The sequence below is a fragment of the Muscardinus avellanarius genome, assembly GCF_963383645.1.
Source record: "Muscardinus avellanarius genome assembly, chromosome: 1".
In the NCBI taxonomy this organism is placed as follows: domain Eukaryota; kingdom Metazoa; phylum Chordata; class Mammalia; order Rodentia; family Gliridae; genus Muscardinus; species Muscardinus avellanarius.
Window position 1 is genome coordinate 117,013,178 of NC_137786.1, and position 17,561 is coordinate 117,030,738.

The following is a 17,561-nucleotide window of genomic DNA, read 5'->3' on the forward strand; positions in this document are numbered from 1 at the left end:
AAGGAAGGAAGGTGGGAGAGGAAAGGATAGAAGGCAGCAGAGAGGCAAGCAAGCAGCCAGGCATGGTGGTGCACACTTGTGATCCCAGTACTTGGAAGGCTGTGACAGAGGATCACAGGTTCAAAGCCAGCCTCAGCAACTTGGTGAGGCTCTCAGCAATCTAGAAGACCCTGTTTCCAAGTAATGAATAAAATCAAGCTCGGGAAATATCTCTGAGATAGAATACCTGTGTTCAATCTCAAGTGCAAAAAAAAAAAAAAAAAAAAAAAAAAAGGCATGTGTTGGAAAATGGCTTGGCAAAGTAATTTTACTTTTTGCAAAAAAAATCCCTTGCTACCTGGGAAGCCAGGTAGGCAAGCATACTCAACCAGAGGCCTGCCCAGTTTTTTATATTTTTATATCCCTAACATGAATTTCTGTTCTGTTGGAGTGTGGTTTCACAGTCTTAATGTGGTTGGCTAATTTGTCCAGAAGAAAATGCTGGGAAGGGGTTGGCATTTACAGTTTTTTAAAGAAATGCTGCCGGGCGTGGTGGCGCACGTTTGTAATCCCCGTGCTTGGGAGGCGGAGACAGGAGGATCACACCGGTTCGAAGCCAGCCGCGCTGGCTTAAGAGACCCTGTTTCCAAATTTAAAAAATATAGGAATAGGTCTGGGAGTATAACCTGGAGGTAGAAGGGTTTCCAGGAACCCTAGTACCACCAAAAATAAAAAATAAAAAAAGCTAACTTTCTTTAAAATATAACACAAGAGCTTCTTAAATTAATCTTTGATAGAAAACAATTACATTCTCCCAGCCCACACCTATGGTTCCACCGCCTCTGAGGCTGAGGCAGGAAGATTGAAATGTTCAAGTCTAGCCTCAGCAGTTTAGCTAGATCCTGTCTCAAAATTCTTTAATTTTGAGTTATTGAGGCTGTCCTGGCACTTGTGATCCTCCTGCCTCAGCCTCCCAAGTGGCTGGGATTACAGGAGTGTGCAGCCAGCTCAACGTTTGTGGGTTTTGGGTTTTTTTTTTTTTTTTTTTTTTTTTTTTTGCCATTCTGGGGATTGAATCGACCTTTTTTTTCCCCTTATTTTGAAACAGGATTTCACTGAGTTGCACAGGGCCTCACTAAGTAGTAGCTGAGTCTGTCCGTAAAACATGATCCTCCTGTCTCAGCCTCCCAAATGCTGGGATTTCAAGTGTGCACCACCACGCCCGGCCTGGCATTCTACCACTTAGCTATACCCCCAGCCCAAGTTTTTATTTTATTTTTGAAACAGGGTCTCACAAAGTCTCAGAGGGCCTCACTAAGCAGCAGACGCTGTCCTCAAACCATGATTCTCCTGTCTCAGCCTCCTAAGTACTGGGATTATAAGCATGCTCCATACCTGGCTGTTATTTTGAAACAGAGTCTCCAGGTTGATGAAAGTCTTACTACTTGCTGAGGCTGTCCTTGAACCTCCTATCCTTCTGTCTCAGCCTCCAAAGTACCAGGAACACCACGGTGCCCTACTTCACCTTGTTTTAAAAATTATTCATTATTTACTTATTTATTTATTTTGCAGTGCTGGGGCATTGTACCTCCAAGCTACACCCCCAGCCCTATTTTTTGTCGTTCGTGTGTGTGTGTGTGTGTGTGTGTGTGTGTGTGTGTGTGTGTGTGTTATCAGGAATGAAACCCAGGGCATTGTACCTCCGAGCTACACCCCCAGCCCTATTTCTTAGTCTCTTTATTTTTTTTTTACAGTCCTTTTGAAAATACTTTTTAAATTTTTTATTATTTTTTAAAAATTTTTTAAGCCGGGCGTGGTAGCGCACGCTTGTAATCCCTGTGCTTGGGAGGCGGAGACAGGAGGATCGCGCAGGTTCAAAGCCAGCTGTGCTGGCTTAAGAGACCCTGTTTCCAAATAAAAAAGTATAAAAAAAATAGGTCTGGGAGTGTAGCCTGGAGATAGAAGGGTTTCCAGGAACCCCAGTACCACCAAAAAAAAAAAAAAAAAAAATTTAAGCCGGGTGTGGTAGCACATGCTTGTAATCCCAATGCTTGGGAGGCTGAGACAGGAGGATCACACAGGTTCGAAGCCAGCCTCAGCTACTTAGGCTCTCAGCAACTTAGTGAGACCCTGTTTCCAAATAAAGTATAAAATAGGTCTTAGGTCTGAGAGTATAGCCTGGAGGTAGAAAGCCCCTGGATTCCACCCCCAGTATCACCAAATAAATTTTTTTAATGTGGATCATATTTAAAATGGCATATATTTAGACTGTGCTTGGTGTCCTCTCCCCCCGCTTCCCCTCCCCCTCCCAACAATAAGTGTCCAGGTTGACCATGCTATATTCATACTTCTACACATATTAGAATGTAGCTCCTCCATTAATCAACTTCAGCCTTCTTCCTCTCCTTCCCCTTCCATTCTAGCTTTGCTGAGGTTTCCCCTCCATTATCTGGAGTCTCTCTGGTATTCCTAATACTCCCAAGTTTGGGCATATTAGAGAAAACATATATCCCTTCTCTGTGCTTGGCTGATCTCACTTATCATAATGTTCTCCAGGTCTTTCCATTTTCTTGCGAATGATATGATTTTGTTCTTTATAACTGAGTAGAATTCCATACCCATAATTTTGCAATCCATTCATCTGTTGATGGAGACCTGGGTTGGTTCCATATTTTAGCTATTACGAATTGTGCTGCTATGAACATGGGTATGCATATGTTACTGTAGTTCTCTAATTTCAACCCTTTTGGAAAGATATCCAGGAGTGGTATAGCCGGATCATATGGTGGATCCATTCCCAGTTTTCTAAGGAATCTCCACACTTATCTCCATAGTGGCTGAACTAGTTTGCACTCCCACCAACAGTGTAAAAGAGTTCCTCTTTCCCCACATCCCTGCCAGCATTTGTTTTTATTTGATTTCTTTATGCTTGCCACTCTGATTGGGGTTAGATGGAATCTCAGCATAAAAGACCTCTACAATGAAAACTATTAAACATTAAAGAAAGAAATTAAAGAAGACCTTGGAAGATGGAAAGATCTCCCTTGCCCAATGATAGGCACAATAAATAGGCAGAATGGCCAAAAGTGATCTACAGATTCAATGCAATTCCTATCAAAATACAAATGACATTCTTCATATACCTAGAAAAATCAGTCATAGATTTTATATGGAGAAAGAAAAGACCCAGAATAGCCAAAGCAATAAAAACCAGGCAGAAGGCATCACAATCCCTGACTTGAAAACATACTATAGAGCAGCAGTGGTAAAAACAGCATGGTATTGGCACAACAGGCCTACAGACCAGTGGAACAGAATAGAAGATAGAGAAACAAACCCACTCACCTGTAGTCAATCTTTGACAAAGGGTCAAACTCATACACTAGAGAAAAGACAGCCTTTTCAACAAATGGTGCTGGGAGAACTGGCTATTCACTTGTAGAAAGATGGAATTAAATCCTTCTCACCATGCTCAGGAATTAACTCAAGATGGATCAAAGACTTAGAAATTAGGTCAGAGACTGTGAAGCTATTAGAGGAGGGCATAGGCAGTAACTTTCTCAACAAGACCTCCAATGCTCAGGAAATTAAAGCAAAAATTAACAAGTGGGATGGCATCAAACTAAAAAGTTTCTTCTCATCAAAGGAAACCATCAAGAACCCAAAGAGAAAGCCTACAGAATGGGAGAAGATCTTTACCAGCCACCACTCTGACAGAGGGTTAGTATTCAGAATATACAAAGAGCTCAAGATAGCAAAACAACCCAATCAAGAAATGCGCAAATGAATAGACACTTCACAAAAAAATAGATACAGATGGCCAATAGATACATGAGATGTTCAACATCATTAGCCATCAGGAAGATGCAAATCAAAACTAGTCTCTATTTTAGAAACAGGGTCTCGCTGAGTTGCAAAGGGCCTTGCTAAGTAGCTGAGGCTGTCTGCAAACTGCGATCCTCTGGTCTCTGCCTCCAGAATGCTGGAATTACAAGCATGCACATGGCTCTATTTTGAAACAGGGCCTTGCTGAGTTGCAAAGGGACTCACTAAGTAGTTGAGGCTGTTAGAGAACAGCTATCTGGTCTCCGCCTCCCGAATGCGGAGATTAAGATCATCCGCCACCATGCCTGGCTTCACCTTGTTTTTTATATCAAACATTACTATGTACCAACTCTTGGTGTCAGAATTAGATTATCTCCCTGAAAACAGTGTATGAATTGTGTTTGGTACAAAAGTTTGTGTTCCTTAATTAAAGGACAGTGCATCTATGGCTTCCTAAATAAATAAGATCCAAGACACTTTCTCTTGGTGTACAAGTCTGACACTATGCATTCCTGAGCTTTAACAATAGGTAATGAAGTGTAACATCAGCCAGAGGTGGTGGCACATGCTTGTAATTCCAGCACTTTCAAGGCTGACAGGAAGAAGGTAAGTGGAAACTCAGGTAACTGAGCAAGGCCCTATTTCAAAATAAAAAGAGCTAAGGATGTACCTCAGAAGTACCAGCCACGGGGTTCAATTCCCAGTAAGCCTACCCCCTACACACACACACACACAGTGTAATATCAACAGCATGTGCCCTGAGTGTGTGTGTGAGACTGGGTACTGAACCCAGGGTCATTCTACTTCTGTGCTACATCCCAACCCTATTATTATTATTATTATTATTATTATTATTATTATTAATTATTTGCAGTACTAGGGATGGAACCCAAGGGCTTTCTACCTCTGAGCTACGCCCCCAGTCCTACTTTTTAGTGTTTTTATTTATTTTTGCGGTACTGGAAATGGAACCCAGGGGCATTCTACTTCTGAGTTACATCCTCAGCCCTATTTTTTATTCTTTATTTTGAAGCAAGGTCTCACTGAGTTGCAAAGGACCTAAGTAGCTGAGGCTGGCTTTGAACCTATGTGATCCTCCTGTCTCAGCCTCCCAAATGTTGGGATTTCAAGCGTGTGCCACCACACCCGGCTTTTTCTTCTTTGTTTTGAAACAGGGTCTAAGTAGGGAAGGCTGCAAACCTGCGATGCTCCTGTCTCAGCCTCCCAAGTACTGGGATTATGGGTGTCCGCGCCTGAATAATTCTCAAGCAATAGCTATCCCATGCAGGTGGGCACGCCTTAACCTCTGGAACTGATTTCAGGTTTGTTCAGCTCAGCATACAAAGTTGCAGGTGCTTCTGGCTACCTGGTGGGAAACCTAAACAGAGATTCTGCTGGAGATGGATTGGGCCTGACCAGAACCGCCTGCCTCAGTTTGCGGGAAACCGAAGAAAAGAAGCCCCCATCTTGACTGCAGCTGTTTTTAGATGAGGGTGGGGCCATGCCACCTGTTGGTCTCCAGTTCCTGACCTGGAGAGATCTTCCTGCCTCCGCCTCCTAAGGCACACTGCTGAATCCGGCTTTTACTTCATCAGTTCATTTTACATTGTGAAAAGCTAGCAACGCAATGACCCGCTGTAGCTACTGGTGTAAGTCAGTCTTGTCTTTCGCCCCAAAGGGCCCAGGCACTTTGGCTTCAACAGCATCTCTTTTCAGAGTATCTCAGAATGAAAAGACCGGGGACGACTGAGGGCGGCGAGGCGCCGGCCGCCGCGAGGGGGCGCCGTCTCCGCGGGCCTGGGCGCGCCGGCGCCGGCCGCGGCCTCCGCGCCAGGGGCGAGGCCCGCTGGCTCCCCGGCCGGCGGGCTCGGGGCGGGCCGGCGGGCCGGCGGGCTCGGGGCGGGCTGGCGGGCGGCGCTTCCCGGCAGCGAGCGCCCCGCCCGCGGCCGTCCGTCGGTCCGTCGGTCCCGCACGGCGGGGCGGGGCCGCGCGCGGTATTAAAGGCGGCCGGCGGCCGGCGCCAGGGCCTCCGCCATGAGCGCCGCGCTCTTCTCGCTGGACCCCGCGCCCTTCTACGAGCCGGGCCGCGCGGGCAAGCCGGGCCGCGGCGCCGAGGCCGAGCCGGGCGCGCCCGCCATGTACGACGACGAGAGCGCCATCGACTTCAGCGCCTACATCGACGCCATGGCCGCCGTGCCCACCCTCGAGCTGTGCCACGACGAGCTTTTCGCCGACCTCTTCAACAGCCACAAGGCGGGCGCGCCCGAGCCCCCGGCCCGCGGCCCCGCGCGCGCCCCCGCCCCGCGCGCGCTCAAGCGCGAGCCCGCCTGGGCCGCCGGCGACGCGCCCGGCTCGCTGCTGCCCGCGCAGGTGGCGGCGGCGGCGCAGACCGTGGTGAGCCTGGCGGCCGCCGCGCAGCCCACGCCGCCCGCCTCGCCCGCGCCCCCGCCGGGCGCGCCCCCGCCCGCCGCGCGCGCCCCCGCCAAGCGCGGCCCCGACCGCGGCAGCCCCGAGTACCGCCAGCGCCGCGAGCGCAACAACATCGCCGTGCGCAAGAGCCGCGACAAGGCCAAGCGGCGCAACCAGGAGATGCAGCAGCGCCTGGTGGAGCTGGCGGCCGAGAACGAGAAGCTGCAGCAGCGCGTGGAGCAGCTGACGCGCGACCTGGCCGGCCTGCGCCACTTCTTCAAGCAGCTGCCCGGCGCGCCCTTCCTGCCCGCCGCGGCCGAGGGCCGGTGACGCCGGGCGGACTCGCACCCTTACCTCAGCCCGCGGCGCGACCCCGGAGGACCGCCCGCCGCCCGCGCGCCACGAGCCCACGACGCGCAGCCCCTAAGTTATTTTTATAATGGTAGCTTTTTCTACATCTTACTCCTTTTGATGCAGCTAAGGTACATTTGTAAAAGACTTCAAACGAGACCTTTCTATTGTAGATAAGAGGAAAGAAAAGACTGAGCATGCTCACTTTTTTATATTGATTTTTACAGTATTTGTAAGAATAAAGAAGCATTTAAAGCCGCCCCGCTTCCTGTCTTCGCAGCGACTCGGGGTGCTCCCTCCGGCCGGCAGGTCACCTGCCCGCGCTGCGCCCCGGGCCTGGGCTCCGTGGAGCGGCCGCCTCGCACTCAGCTTCCCACGCCCCGACGGGTGGGGGCTGCGGCAGTGTGGGAGCACACAGGGCCGCTGACCCACAAGCCTCCCCGGGCTTTCTTGGGACCGATTTTTGCTTTTGCAGACCTTAGGACAACTCAAGATTTTCAGAGTTCACCGAAAGATGAAAAAAAAAAAAAATCCTGTCGTAGATAAAGGAGCCGTCCCGACGGCACTCTGGCTATAATTTCCACGTTTCAGAGCTTAATCCAAAGCCATCTTCCTTTTCCTTAAACTGGCTAATAGGCGCCTTTTCATGCCTAAGAACTGGGGAAACTTAATTGCGAAGTGTATGTTGTTATGTAATTAATTAGCCAGGCCTATATGCTATGCGGAAGAAAACTAAAGCTTTGTAGTGTCTAAAGATAGTTCATTGCTTTATGTGTAATTTAAATCTCTGCCAACAAGGTAAACCATAACTGATAGTCTAAAATCCGTGACCTGCTCTGGTGCTGTCTCCAAACAGGATTGGCAGACAGGGTGGAGTGAGCTGCTCTAGCTCTCAGCAGAGTTGATCTCCAACTGGTTACCTTATCTGCAGGCTGGGTAACAGTCTAACCTCTGACAGAGCTGCCCAAAACTTTTTCCCAAAACTTGAACTGGCGGATGTTTCGCTTGGACATTTACTGGAACAGCACAACAGCAGCACAATGTGGGACCGAGGTTTACATGTTCAGGGTGATCTATGGGGAAAGCAATACCACAAGATGCTGAATCATGGTGAAATTTTAAATACTTTAAAGCTACCACTGAACAGAATAATTCTGATATTAATGTTATTGCCTAACAAAATGAGCTTGGGCTTACTTAAGCTTTAGAAATATGCTCTTCAATTAGTATAACCTTTTTTTTTTTTTTTTTTTTTGTACTGGGGATTAAACCCAGGGACATTCTACCTCTGGGGTATACCCCCAGCCCTTTTGATTTTTCTTAAAATTTTAAAACAGGTTCACTGTGGCTAGCTCAAACCTGTAAGCTGCCTATCTCAGCCCCCCAAATACTGAGATTACAAGGCATGTTACCACCATGTCTGGCTGTATTACCATTTAGTAATAGTAATTAAAAGCCATAGGAAATATTTTTTTATTTATAGTTTACAAAACCATCTTTGCTCCAGAAAAATCCAAGTTTTGTTGGAGGTAGTTAACAACTACCTCAAAGGGCACCCACCCCCTCCCTGGCAGTCACATTGCAAGTTGATAAATCCAGTGGAGATGGCTGGCCTTCAGCAGAGCTTTCTTGTGCTCTGAGCAGCTCAACTTCCTCCAGTCCAATGCAGCAGGTCGGGTGGGTGGCTACTGACTGGACAAAGCAGCTGAACAACCCCATCTCCTTTCCCAGGATACTCTTTACTTCGTAGCCCTGCAGTGACAAAGGCATTCTGGTTAGAACAGACCACCTAAACTCTGTTCACAGTGCAGGCCCTCCTGAATTTCTGGAGGAGAGAGAGCTGCTCTAAGAGCTCCCCTGGCAAGTGAAGAAGCTACTTGGTTCTGAGACCTGAACTTTTTACACAACCAACACTTAAATACTTCACTGAAGTTCTTCGCGGATACCTAGGTAATGAAAAGTGGGGGAAGGACCAGCAGATCTGCCTGTTCTGTCCTCCAACTGGCCAGGCTGGGCGGTCCTCTGCTTCCTTTAGGGCACTTCCCCAATCTAGCAGCACTTCTGGCCAAAGGGTTTCCTGGTACTTTGCCCCAAGCTTCCCTTCTTTTTTTTTTTTTTGTACTGGGGATGGAACCCAGGGGCATTCTACCTCCGAGCTACACCCCCAGCCCTATTTTTTATTCTCTATTTTGAAACAGGGTCTCACTGAGTTCAGAAGGCCTTAGTAATTAGCTGAGGCTGTCTACAAACTGCAATCCTCCTGTCTCAGCCTCCCAAATACTGGGATTACAAGCATGTACCACCAGGCCGGGCTCCAAACTTCCCTTAATAGGATCCCAATTTTTCAAGGCAAAGTACCTCTTTCTTTTCTTTTTTTTTCTTTTCTTTTCTTTTTTTTTTTTTGGTGGTACTGGGGGTGGAACCCAGAGGCGTTCTACCTCCGGGCTATACTCCCAGACCTATTTTCTATTTTATTTGGAAACAGGGTCTCACAAAGTTGCTGAAAGCCTCACTAAGTAGCTGTGAGGCTGGCTTCGAACCTGTGCAATCCTCCTGTCTCAGCCTCCCAAGTGCAGGGATTACAAGTGTGCGCCACCACGCCCGGCACCTCTTTCTTTTCTTGGTACTGGGAATTAAACCCAGGAGCATTCTACTTCTGAGCTATACCCCTAGCCCTTTTTATTTTAAAGCAGGGTCTCACTAAGATGCTAAAGATCTTGCTAAATTGGTGAGGCTGGCCTTTGAACCTCTGGTCTCAGCTTCCCAAGTACTGGGATTACAGCATGTACCACTTTGGCTCTAAACACCTTTCTGTGTTTTAGTAGAGTCTAAGCTTTATCTTCATGTATTTAACCTCAGGCAAGTTCCTTTAGATGAGACAGTCCCAGGGTGGCCAGGTCCCCATCCCTGAAGGGGCTGTGTCCTGGCCTGGCTGCTACAGATCAAACTGCAGAGCACTTGAGGTAGAGGGTGGGCTGAAGGGAAAGCTGAGAAGTGTCAGGATAAAGACTTCCTCTGGCCAGAAACACAGTGGCTACTCAGCTCTGTTCCATGTGCATCAACTCACCCCCTCCACCACTAACCTGTCATGGCCAAGGATACTGAGGCTGAGAGGCCTGGCGATGTGGCCAAGGAAGGCACAGCCCGCGCTCCTCGTGGACACCCATCAGAGAGATCTCTCTGCTCTCACCTCAAGACTAGGCTGGCCTCAGTGACCTGCCAGGACTAGGCCACAGGGGAAAGGATATGGAGTGACATTCCACAAGTGGTGAGGAAAAGTGCCCAGCTTCCTGGGAATCCAGAAAGGTGCCCAGAGCCTGCTGTGAGTGAGTGTGGTTCAGTGGCTCTAGCCCCTAGGCACCACAGATGCCCTGAAGCAGAGCCCAGCTGTCCCTCAGGCACCTTGGCCATACTGCGGGTCTGTGTGCAGAACATGCTAAGCCCAAGCTGAGCTGGTGAGGTGTAAGGAGTGAGAATCGGGAACAGTCGGGCCCAGGCTGCTGCAGCACCTTCATTCCCCTCCAAGAAGCCAGGCTTGGTGGTAACCCCTTACCCACTTTGACTTGAGGTGCTCTGGGAGGACTCTGGGCTTCCCTGACATTAAGAGAGTAAGGTCTCAACCGGGTGGCTAGAGAGCGAGAGTCACTGATGAAGCAGGACAAGAAGTGTGATGATGGAGACAGAGGACCCAGCAGTGCACAGGAGGGACAGGCAGCACTTCTGCGACATCCTTGCCTCTTACAGTTTTAGTTAGCTCAGGTGGTCCTCTATTCCTGAGGCAAAAGGATGGAATTCCAACTTCAAAAGAGTCATAAAAAAATTTCTAACATTATGCTAAGTGAGATTAGTCAATCACAAAAAATAAGAAAGCAGATGCTTTCCCTAATATGTGAAAGCTAAGGAGAAATGGGTCATAGGAGGAACTCTAGATGAAAAAGGAAATCCTATAGAGGAGCAAACAAGACATACTAAATGAGGGGATGGGAGGGGAGGAAGAAGGAAATTCTCTAAAACACAATGTACTTAAACATATCAAAGTCAACCACTAAGCCAAGCAAGGGAAGGAGGGACGGGGAGTGAATAAGGTGGGAATTGGGTAGGGGTTAAATTGGTGATGTGTACATGTATGTACACACAAGTTTTTTACCCCAATATGATGTATGAATGTAATGTACCAATAAAAAATTAAAATAATAATTTCTATTTAAATTGGTAGGCATGTCTATTCCCATAATAAGAATTAAACTATAAGTTTTTTATATCTGGGGAAAATTAACATGGTGACATTAAAACAATCATACCAGCCAACTCACCTGAACCATTTTTATCAATGATTGTCTATTTTTTGGGTGGATACTGGGGATTAAACCCATTCGACCTCAAAGCGATACCCCAACAATTAAAGAAATTCTTTTTTGGTGGTACTGGAGATTGAATCCAGGGGCATTCTGCCTTTGAGCTACAGCCCCAGCCCTATTTTATATTTTAGTTTGAAACAGGGTCTTGCTAGATTGATGAGATTAGCCTCAAACCTATGATTCTCTTGTCTCAGCCTCCTAAGTACTGAGATTATAGGTGTGTACCACCATGACCTGGCTACTATTTTATTTTGAAATAAGGTTGTGCTGAGACTGGGTTCGAATCTGTGCTCCTCCTCTCTCACCTTCCCAAGTACTGAGATTACAGGTGTGCTCCACTGCAGACAGGAGCACCTCAAGGACAGTGGTCCCCTTCACAGGCCCATCAGGTGCACAGTTCTGAGGGGTGGCAGTGATATCCTCAGCCACAGTCTGGATCACCCAGCAGGGAAACATGGAAGCACACTGCAGGCAGCTCTGCTCTGTGACCATGATGAAATGGCAACACGAAGCCAATCCAGGAGTGTGGACACTGTGCTACCATGACTGGGGGCAAGGACAATCTGCAGACAACCTCACCTCCATTCAGGAAAGGCTCTTGTTGGCCTACATGGTACGTGTGTATGTGTGTGGCACTGGGGATTGAACCCAAGGGCATTCTACTCTTGAGCTACACCCGTAGCCTGACTTTATTTTTTATTTTGAAACAGGACCTTGCTAAATTGCTGAGGCTGGCCTTGAACCTGTGAACCACCTGTCTCAGCCCACCAAGTTCTGGGATTATAGGCATGCACCACCACATCTGGCCTACATGGGCATCTGTTAGTGAGTGATGGTGGCAGGATGTGTCTATGTTCCAATGTTCGAGCAGACAGGAACTTGATATTTGCTTAAGATTTGCTGCAACTGGACACAGGGTGGAGGGCACGCCCTCTGGTGACTGTCCATTCATGCTCAAGAGTGTAGGAAACCAGAAAGTGGTGCACACCTGTGATCCCAGTACCTGGGAGGCTGAGACCAAAAAGTACAGGTTTGAGGACAGCTTTAGCAGTATACTGAGACTCTCAGCAACTTAGCAAGACCCTGTTTTCAAATAAAAAATAAAATATAGTTGGGGTGTAGCTCAAAGGTAAAATCTCTGGGTTCTCTCCCTAGTTCCATAGAGAGAGGAAGAGAGAGAGAGAAGAAAGGGAAGAGAGGGGAAGGAAGAGGAGAGAAAGAGAGCAAAGTAGGAAAAGGAAGAAAGGGAGGAAGGGAGGGAGAGAGAGAGGAGAAGAAAGAAAGAGGAGGAAAGAAGGAAGAGGAAGGAAGGGAAGAAAGGAAGAAGAGAGTGTAGGGGCCACATGGGCAGGCCGCCCAACTTACCCCATCTTCACAGGCAGCAAACCTCAGCAGTGAAGAAATACTGTCCTGCAGCAGCTGCAAGAGCAGGGGAAAGGGCTGGTTATACCCCACCAACGTAGCAAGCACTCACAAAAAACACTACCTGTCCTAAAAATGATTCTGCTGACTCCAACTCCTGTCTCCTCCCTGGAGCTTCATCAAGAGCCTTAAGTCTGACTGGTACATCACAACAGGGAAAGGTCGTTTTCGAGGCTGGGGCCTCTGAGTGTAGCTCCTACCCAGGCATAAGCTCCCTGGACCTGGGGAATGCGCATCCTTCAGGCAACAGCTCTTACCTTGACCTTCACACAGCACTGGGGCATTGAGGGGCAGTCCAGAAAGACCTGCAGGTGCCTCTTGAGTACAGGAGATGTGACTACCTGGGAACAGTCCCCACAGGAAAAGGCGCCTCTATTGGGTGAAATCACACAGGGAAGACAAGTGGGGGAGGCCCCATCAGAACAGTTCTAGCAGGAGACAGGCTTCCCTCTGAATGCTTGCTGAGGGAGGAGAGGGGTTCTGCATCCGCATCCAGTTCCTGAAACTGGCCAGAAGCAGCCAGGGAGGAAAGAGCAAAGTTGCTGAGGGGCCCTTGGGCAGGCAGAATCATTATTTACTAAAGAGCACAGAGGTGAGGGGAGGACACCAGTGCCTCCCACCTGCTGGCAACTGTTAAGCCTTAAATAACAGCTTTTTCTTTCTTTTTTTTTTTTTTGTAATGGGGATTGAACTCACCCCAGTCCTTTTTAAAAATTATTTTTATGTTGAAAATGCAGAGGCTGCTCTGGAACCTGTGAACCTCCTGTCTCAACCTCCCAAGTACTAGGATTATAGGCATGAATGCCCAGCTCTTTTTTTTTTTTCTTTAATTAGTATATGGGTATATAGGATTGAACCCAGGGAAACAGGGTCTTACTAAAGCTGGCCTAGAATTTGTGATCCTCATACCTTAGCCTCCTGAGTCACTGGGATTATAGGTGTGTGCCACTGTACTGGGCATGCTCTTTGCTTTTTAAAAGGGAGCTGAGCTGGGCATGGTGGTGCATGCTTGTAAACCCAGCATTTGGGAGTCTGCAACAGGAGGATCACGGTTCGCATACAGTCTTAGCTACTACTTAGTGAGGCCCTTTGCAATTCAGTGAGACTGTTTCAAAATAAAGAATAAAAAATAGGGCCATGGATGTAGCTTGGAGGTAGAATGCCCCTGGGTTCTGCCACCAATACCACACACACACACACACACACACACACACACACACACACAAAAAAAAAAAAAAAAAAAAAAAAAAAAAAAAAAAAAGGGGAGCTGGGTACTATGGCGCACGCTTGTGAGTATGAGATAGGAAGATTATAGTTTGAGGACAGCCTCAGCAATTTAGCGAGGTTCTTAGCAACTTAGCAAGACCCTGTTTTATTCTTTATTTTTTATTTATTTATTTATTTATTTATTTATTTATTTATTGGGTGGTACTGGGGTTCCTGGAAGCCCTTCTACCTCTAGGCTACAATCCCAGACCTATTTTATACTTTTTTATATTTGGAAACAGGGTCTTTTAAGCCAGCGCGGCTGGCTTTGAACCTGTGCGATCCTCCTGTCTCTGCCTCCCAAGCGTGGGGATTACAAACGTGCGCCACCACGCCCAGCCTCAAGACCCTGTTTTAAAATAAAAATAATAAAATAGGACTGGGGGTTTAGCTCAGAGGCAGAATGTCGTGGGTTCAATCCCGAGTACCATATAAATATAAATATATATATATGTAATAAACACATTCCTTTCTGTGGGTCACACTACAAAGTCCACTTGGAAGGCTACAGGGAGAAAACACACAGATATCCATGCCCTGGCCGACCCCAAAGGAGGGTACAGAAATGCTGGACAGGAAAGGGATACCTGTCAGGCCGCTCCTGGCCTCTGAACACTTCTCTACACATGTGAGGCCCACGTGGTGCTCACCACATCTGTCTTACTTAGTTATGTTGTCCTGACTGATCATCACTGAGCTGAGGACAAACCCTGCAGACCTCCCGAGTTGGGAAGCCACAGGCACTGTTGCCTCTGGGCCCATGTTTCAGTCCAGCCTTACCCGTCTTCTGGCCTCTGTTCTAATCTCCCGTTGCCACAGCGGTCACACACCGGCCACGAGAAAGCAGTGCTTTCATCCACACCGACCACAGCACCTGGGCCAGGTGACAGAAAACCAGACAATCAGACACAATTTCTTTGCTTTTGTTTTCTATAAGTGGTGCTGGGAATTGAACCCAGGGGCATTCTACCTCTGAAATACAACCCCAGCCTTTTAATTAATTGACTAATTGAGGTACTGGGGATTAAACAAAGGGCTGTTCTACCTCTGAGCTACACCTCCAGACTTTTAATGTTTTTTAATTTTTATTTATTTTTGTGGTACTGAGGGTGGAAGCCAGAGGCTTTCTACCTCCAGGCTATACTCCCAGACCTGTTTTTTATACTTTATTTGGAAACAGGGTCTCACTAAGTTGCTGAGAGCCTCACTAAGTAGCTGAGGCTGGCTTCGAACCTGTGCGATCCTCCTGTCTCAGCCTCCCGAGCGTGGGGATTACAAGCGTGCGCCACCACGCCCGGCTTAATGATTTTTTTATTTTGAAACAGGGTTTTACTAAATTATCACATACTAGTCTCAAATTTCAGCCACTCAAGTACTGGCATTACAGGTGTGGGACATTAGTCATGACACACTGTTGAGTTTATATCAATGATCCTAAGTGGTTTCAAATTTCCATTTTATCACACACAAAATTATAGCAATCAAGTTTTAATACTTACCCATACCAAGCGTGATGGTGGACACTTGTAATGCCAGTACTTGGGAAGCTGAGACAGGAGGATCGCAGGTTCATGACCAGCTACTTAGTGAGGCCCTCTGCAACTTAATAAAACCTTGTTTCAAAATAAAGAATAAAAAATATGCCAGGCGTGGAGGCACATGCTTGTAATCCCCGCACTTGGGAGGTGGAGACAGGAGGATCGCGCAGGTTCTAAGCCAGCCTTGCTGGCTTAAGAAATCCTGTTTCCAAATAAAAATATAAAATAGGTCTGGGAGTGTAGCCCGGAGAAGGGTTGCATCCCCAGTACCACCAAAAAAAAAAAAAAAAAGGAAGCTGGGCATGGTAGTACATGCTTATAAATCCTAGCATTTGAGAGGCTGAGACAGGAGGATTGTGCAGGTTTGAAGCCAGCCTCAGCTACATAGTGTGGCCCTTTGAAACTCAGTGAGACACTATTTCCAAATAAAGAATAAAAAATAGGGCTGGGGGTATAGCTCAGAGGTAGAATGCCCCTGGGTTCTACCCCCAGTACCATAAATAAATAAATAAATAAATAAATAAATAAATAAATAATAGGGCTGGGGTGTAACTTGGAGATAAAATGTCCCTGGGTTCAATCCCCAGTACTGAAAAGCAAAAACAAAAAAACCCCACAATATTGATTTTTTTCCTATTTTCAAAAGTATACATATTTATTTTATTTGTACTAAACCCAGGGGCATTCTACCTTTCAGTTATACCCATTAGCCACCCTTATTTATTTTTTATTTTTATATTTTGTGTTTGTGGGACTAATGATGGAACCCAGGGGCATTCTACCTCCGAGTTACACGCTCAGCCCTATTTTATTCTTTTAATTTGAAACAGGGTCTCAGTTGTTGAGGATCTTGCTAAATTGTTGAGATGGGCCTCAAACCAGTGATCCTCCAGTCTTAGCCTGTTACTAGTAGTAAAAGTGTGTACCACCATCCAGGGGTCAGAAGTATACTTATTTAAATTGCTACAGTAAATTGGGCATGGTGGTACCTGCCTATAATCCCAGGACTTGGGAGGCTGAGACAGGAGGATTGCAGGTTTGAGACAATTCTCAGGAGAGAGACTCCCAGCAACCAGGTGAGACCCTGTTTGAAAACAAAAAATACAGAAGGGCTAGAGGTAAGCTCAGATACAGAATGCTCCTGGGTATACATTGTTAGGAGTCAAACCATTCAAACCATCCACTGATAACTCATCCCACTTTTTTTTTTTTTTTTTTTTTGTACTGGGCATTGAACCTCTGAGGCATACTCCAAGCCCTTTTTGTTTTTTATTTAGAATCCATGATCTTGCTAAGTTGTTGAGACTGGCCTCAAACCTGTGATCCTCCTTCTCAGCTTCTCCAATATTGGGATTACAGGCATGTGCCAACAAGCTTGGCTCTATTTCTTTTTCTTTTTTTTTTGCGGGTCTGGGGATGGAACCCAGGGGCATTCTACCTCCGAGTTACACCTGCAGCCCTACTTTTATTTTTTATTTGGAAACAGGGTCTCACTAAATTGCAAAGGGCCTCACTAAGTAGCTGAGGCTGTCTATGAACCGCGATCCTCTGGTCTCAGCCTCCCAAATGCTGGGATTACAAGTGTGTGCCACCACGCCCGGCTGCTTGGCTGTATTTTTAATTTTGAAATAGGGTCATGTTAAATTGCTGAGGACGACCTGGAACTTGTGATCCTCCTGGCTCTGTTTTCCTGTACTGAGATTACAGGTGTGCACCTCCAAACCCAGCAATCACCTAGTGGAGCTTACTCTATAGCTGCTGTGAGGGTTACTAGCCATCTTGCTGACGCCACGGAGGTGGAGCATCATAGCCCCCCACACTCCCACAGAGATATTTAGATCACCACGGTTATTTTGCTAGTGTGGCAGTGAATTCCTTTGTTTCCTTTTTCTCTTTGCAGTTCTAGGGAATGAATCCAGGGGCATTCTACCACCGGGCTACATTCATCTCCAGACCTTTTTATTTTTAAACAGAGTCTCACTAGGTTGCTGATAGTCTCAGTAAGTTGCTGGGACTGGCCTCAAACCTGTGATCTTCCTGTTTCAGCCTCCCAAGTACTAGGATTACAGGAGTGTGTCATGATGCCTGGCTTTCTCTCCCCTTTTTCAAGCAGTTTGATTCTCACTACAACAACATTAGGAAAGAAGATTACCTGTAGAGATAAAGCAGAGTTACAAGCACTAACAGGCTTGGCTTATTAAAACACATTTGTACAGTGTTGACTTAAATGACTTCTTAAAATGAGAGTCAGAGGCCTTGATTTTAAAAAGGCCACCTGAAGCCGGGCATGGTGGCACACGCTTATAATCTCAGTGCTTGGGAGGCTGAGACAGGAGGATCACACAGATTCGAAGCCAGCCTCAGCTACTGAGTGAGGCTCTCAGCAACTTAGTGAGATACTGTTTCCAAATAA

The 17,561-nt window shown here is 47.0% G+C and overlaps 2 protein-coding genes across 2 annotated transcripts in view; one reads left to right on the forward strand and one right to left on the reverse strand.

Moving 5' to 3' along the window:
- Window positions 1–5,838: 5,838 nt before the first annotated feature.
- On the forward strand, window positions 5,839–6,543 carry CEBPD (CCAAT enhancer binding protein delta; the record flags this gene model as incomplete). Its single annotated transcript, XM_080715013.1, has 1 exon — window positions 5,839–6,543. The coding sequence occupies one exon, from the start codon at window positions 5,839–5,841 to the stop codon at window positions 6,541–6,543; it is 705 nt and encodes a 234-aa protein (XP_080571139.1).
- Window positions 6,544–6,765: 222 nt separating this feature from the next.
- SPIDR (scaffold protein involved in DNA repair) overlaps window positions 6,766–17,561 on the reverse strand; it is a gene marked incomplete at both ends in the record, with an annotated part of 357,325 nt that continues 346,529 nt past the window's right edge. The window contains 5 exons of the mRNA XM_080715140.1: window positions 6,766–7,041; window positions 8,125–8,316; window positions 12,288–12,341; window positions 12,602–12,716; window positions 14,391–14,484. Coding sequence (XP_080571266.1) covers window positions 6,766–7,041; window positions 8,125–8,316; window positions 12,288–12,341; window positions 12,602–12,716; window positions 14,391–14,484 — 731 coding nt within the window. The remainder of the gene's footprint in view (window positions 7,042–8,124; window positions 8,317–12,287; window positions 12,342–12,601; window positions 12,717–14,390; window positions 14,485–17,561) is intronic.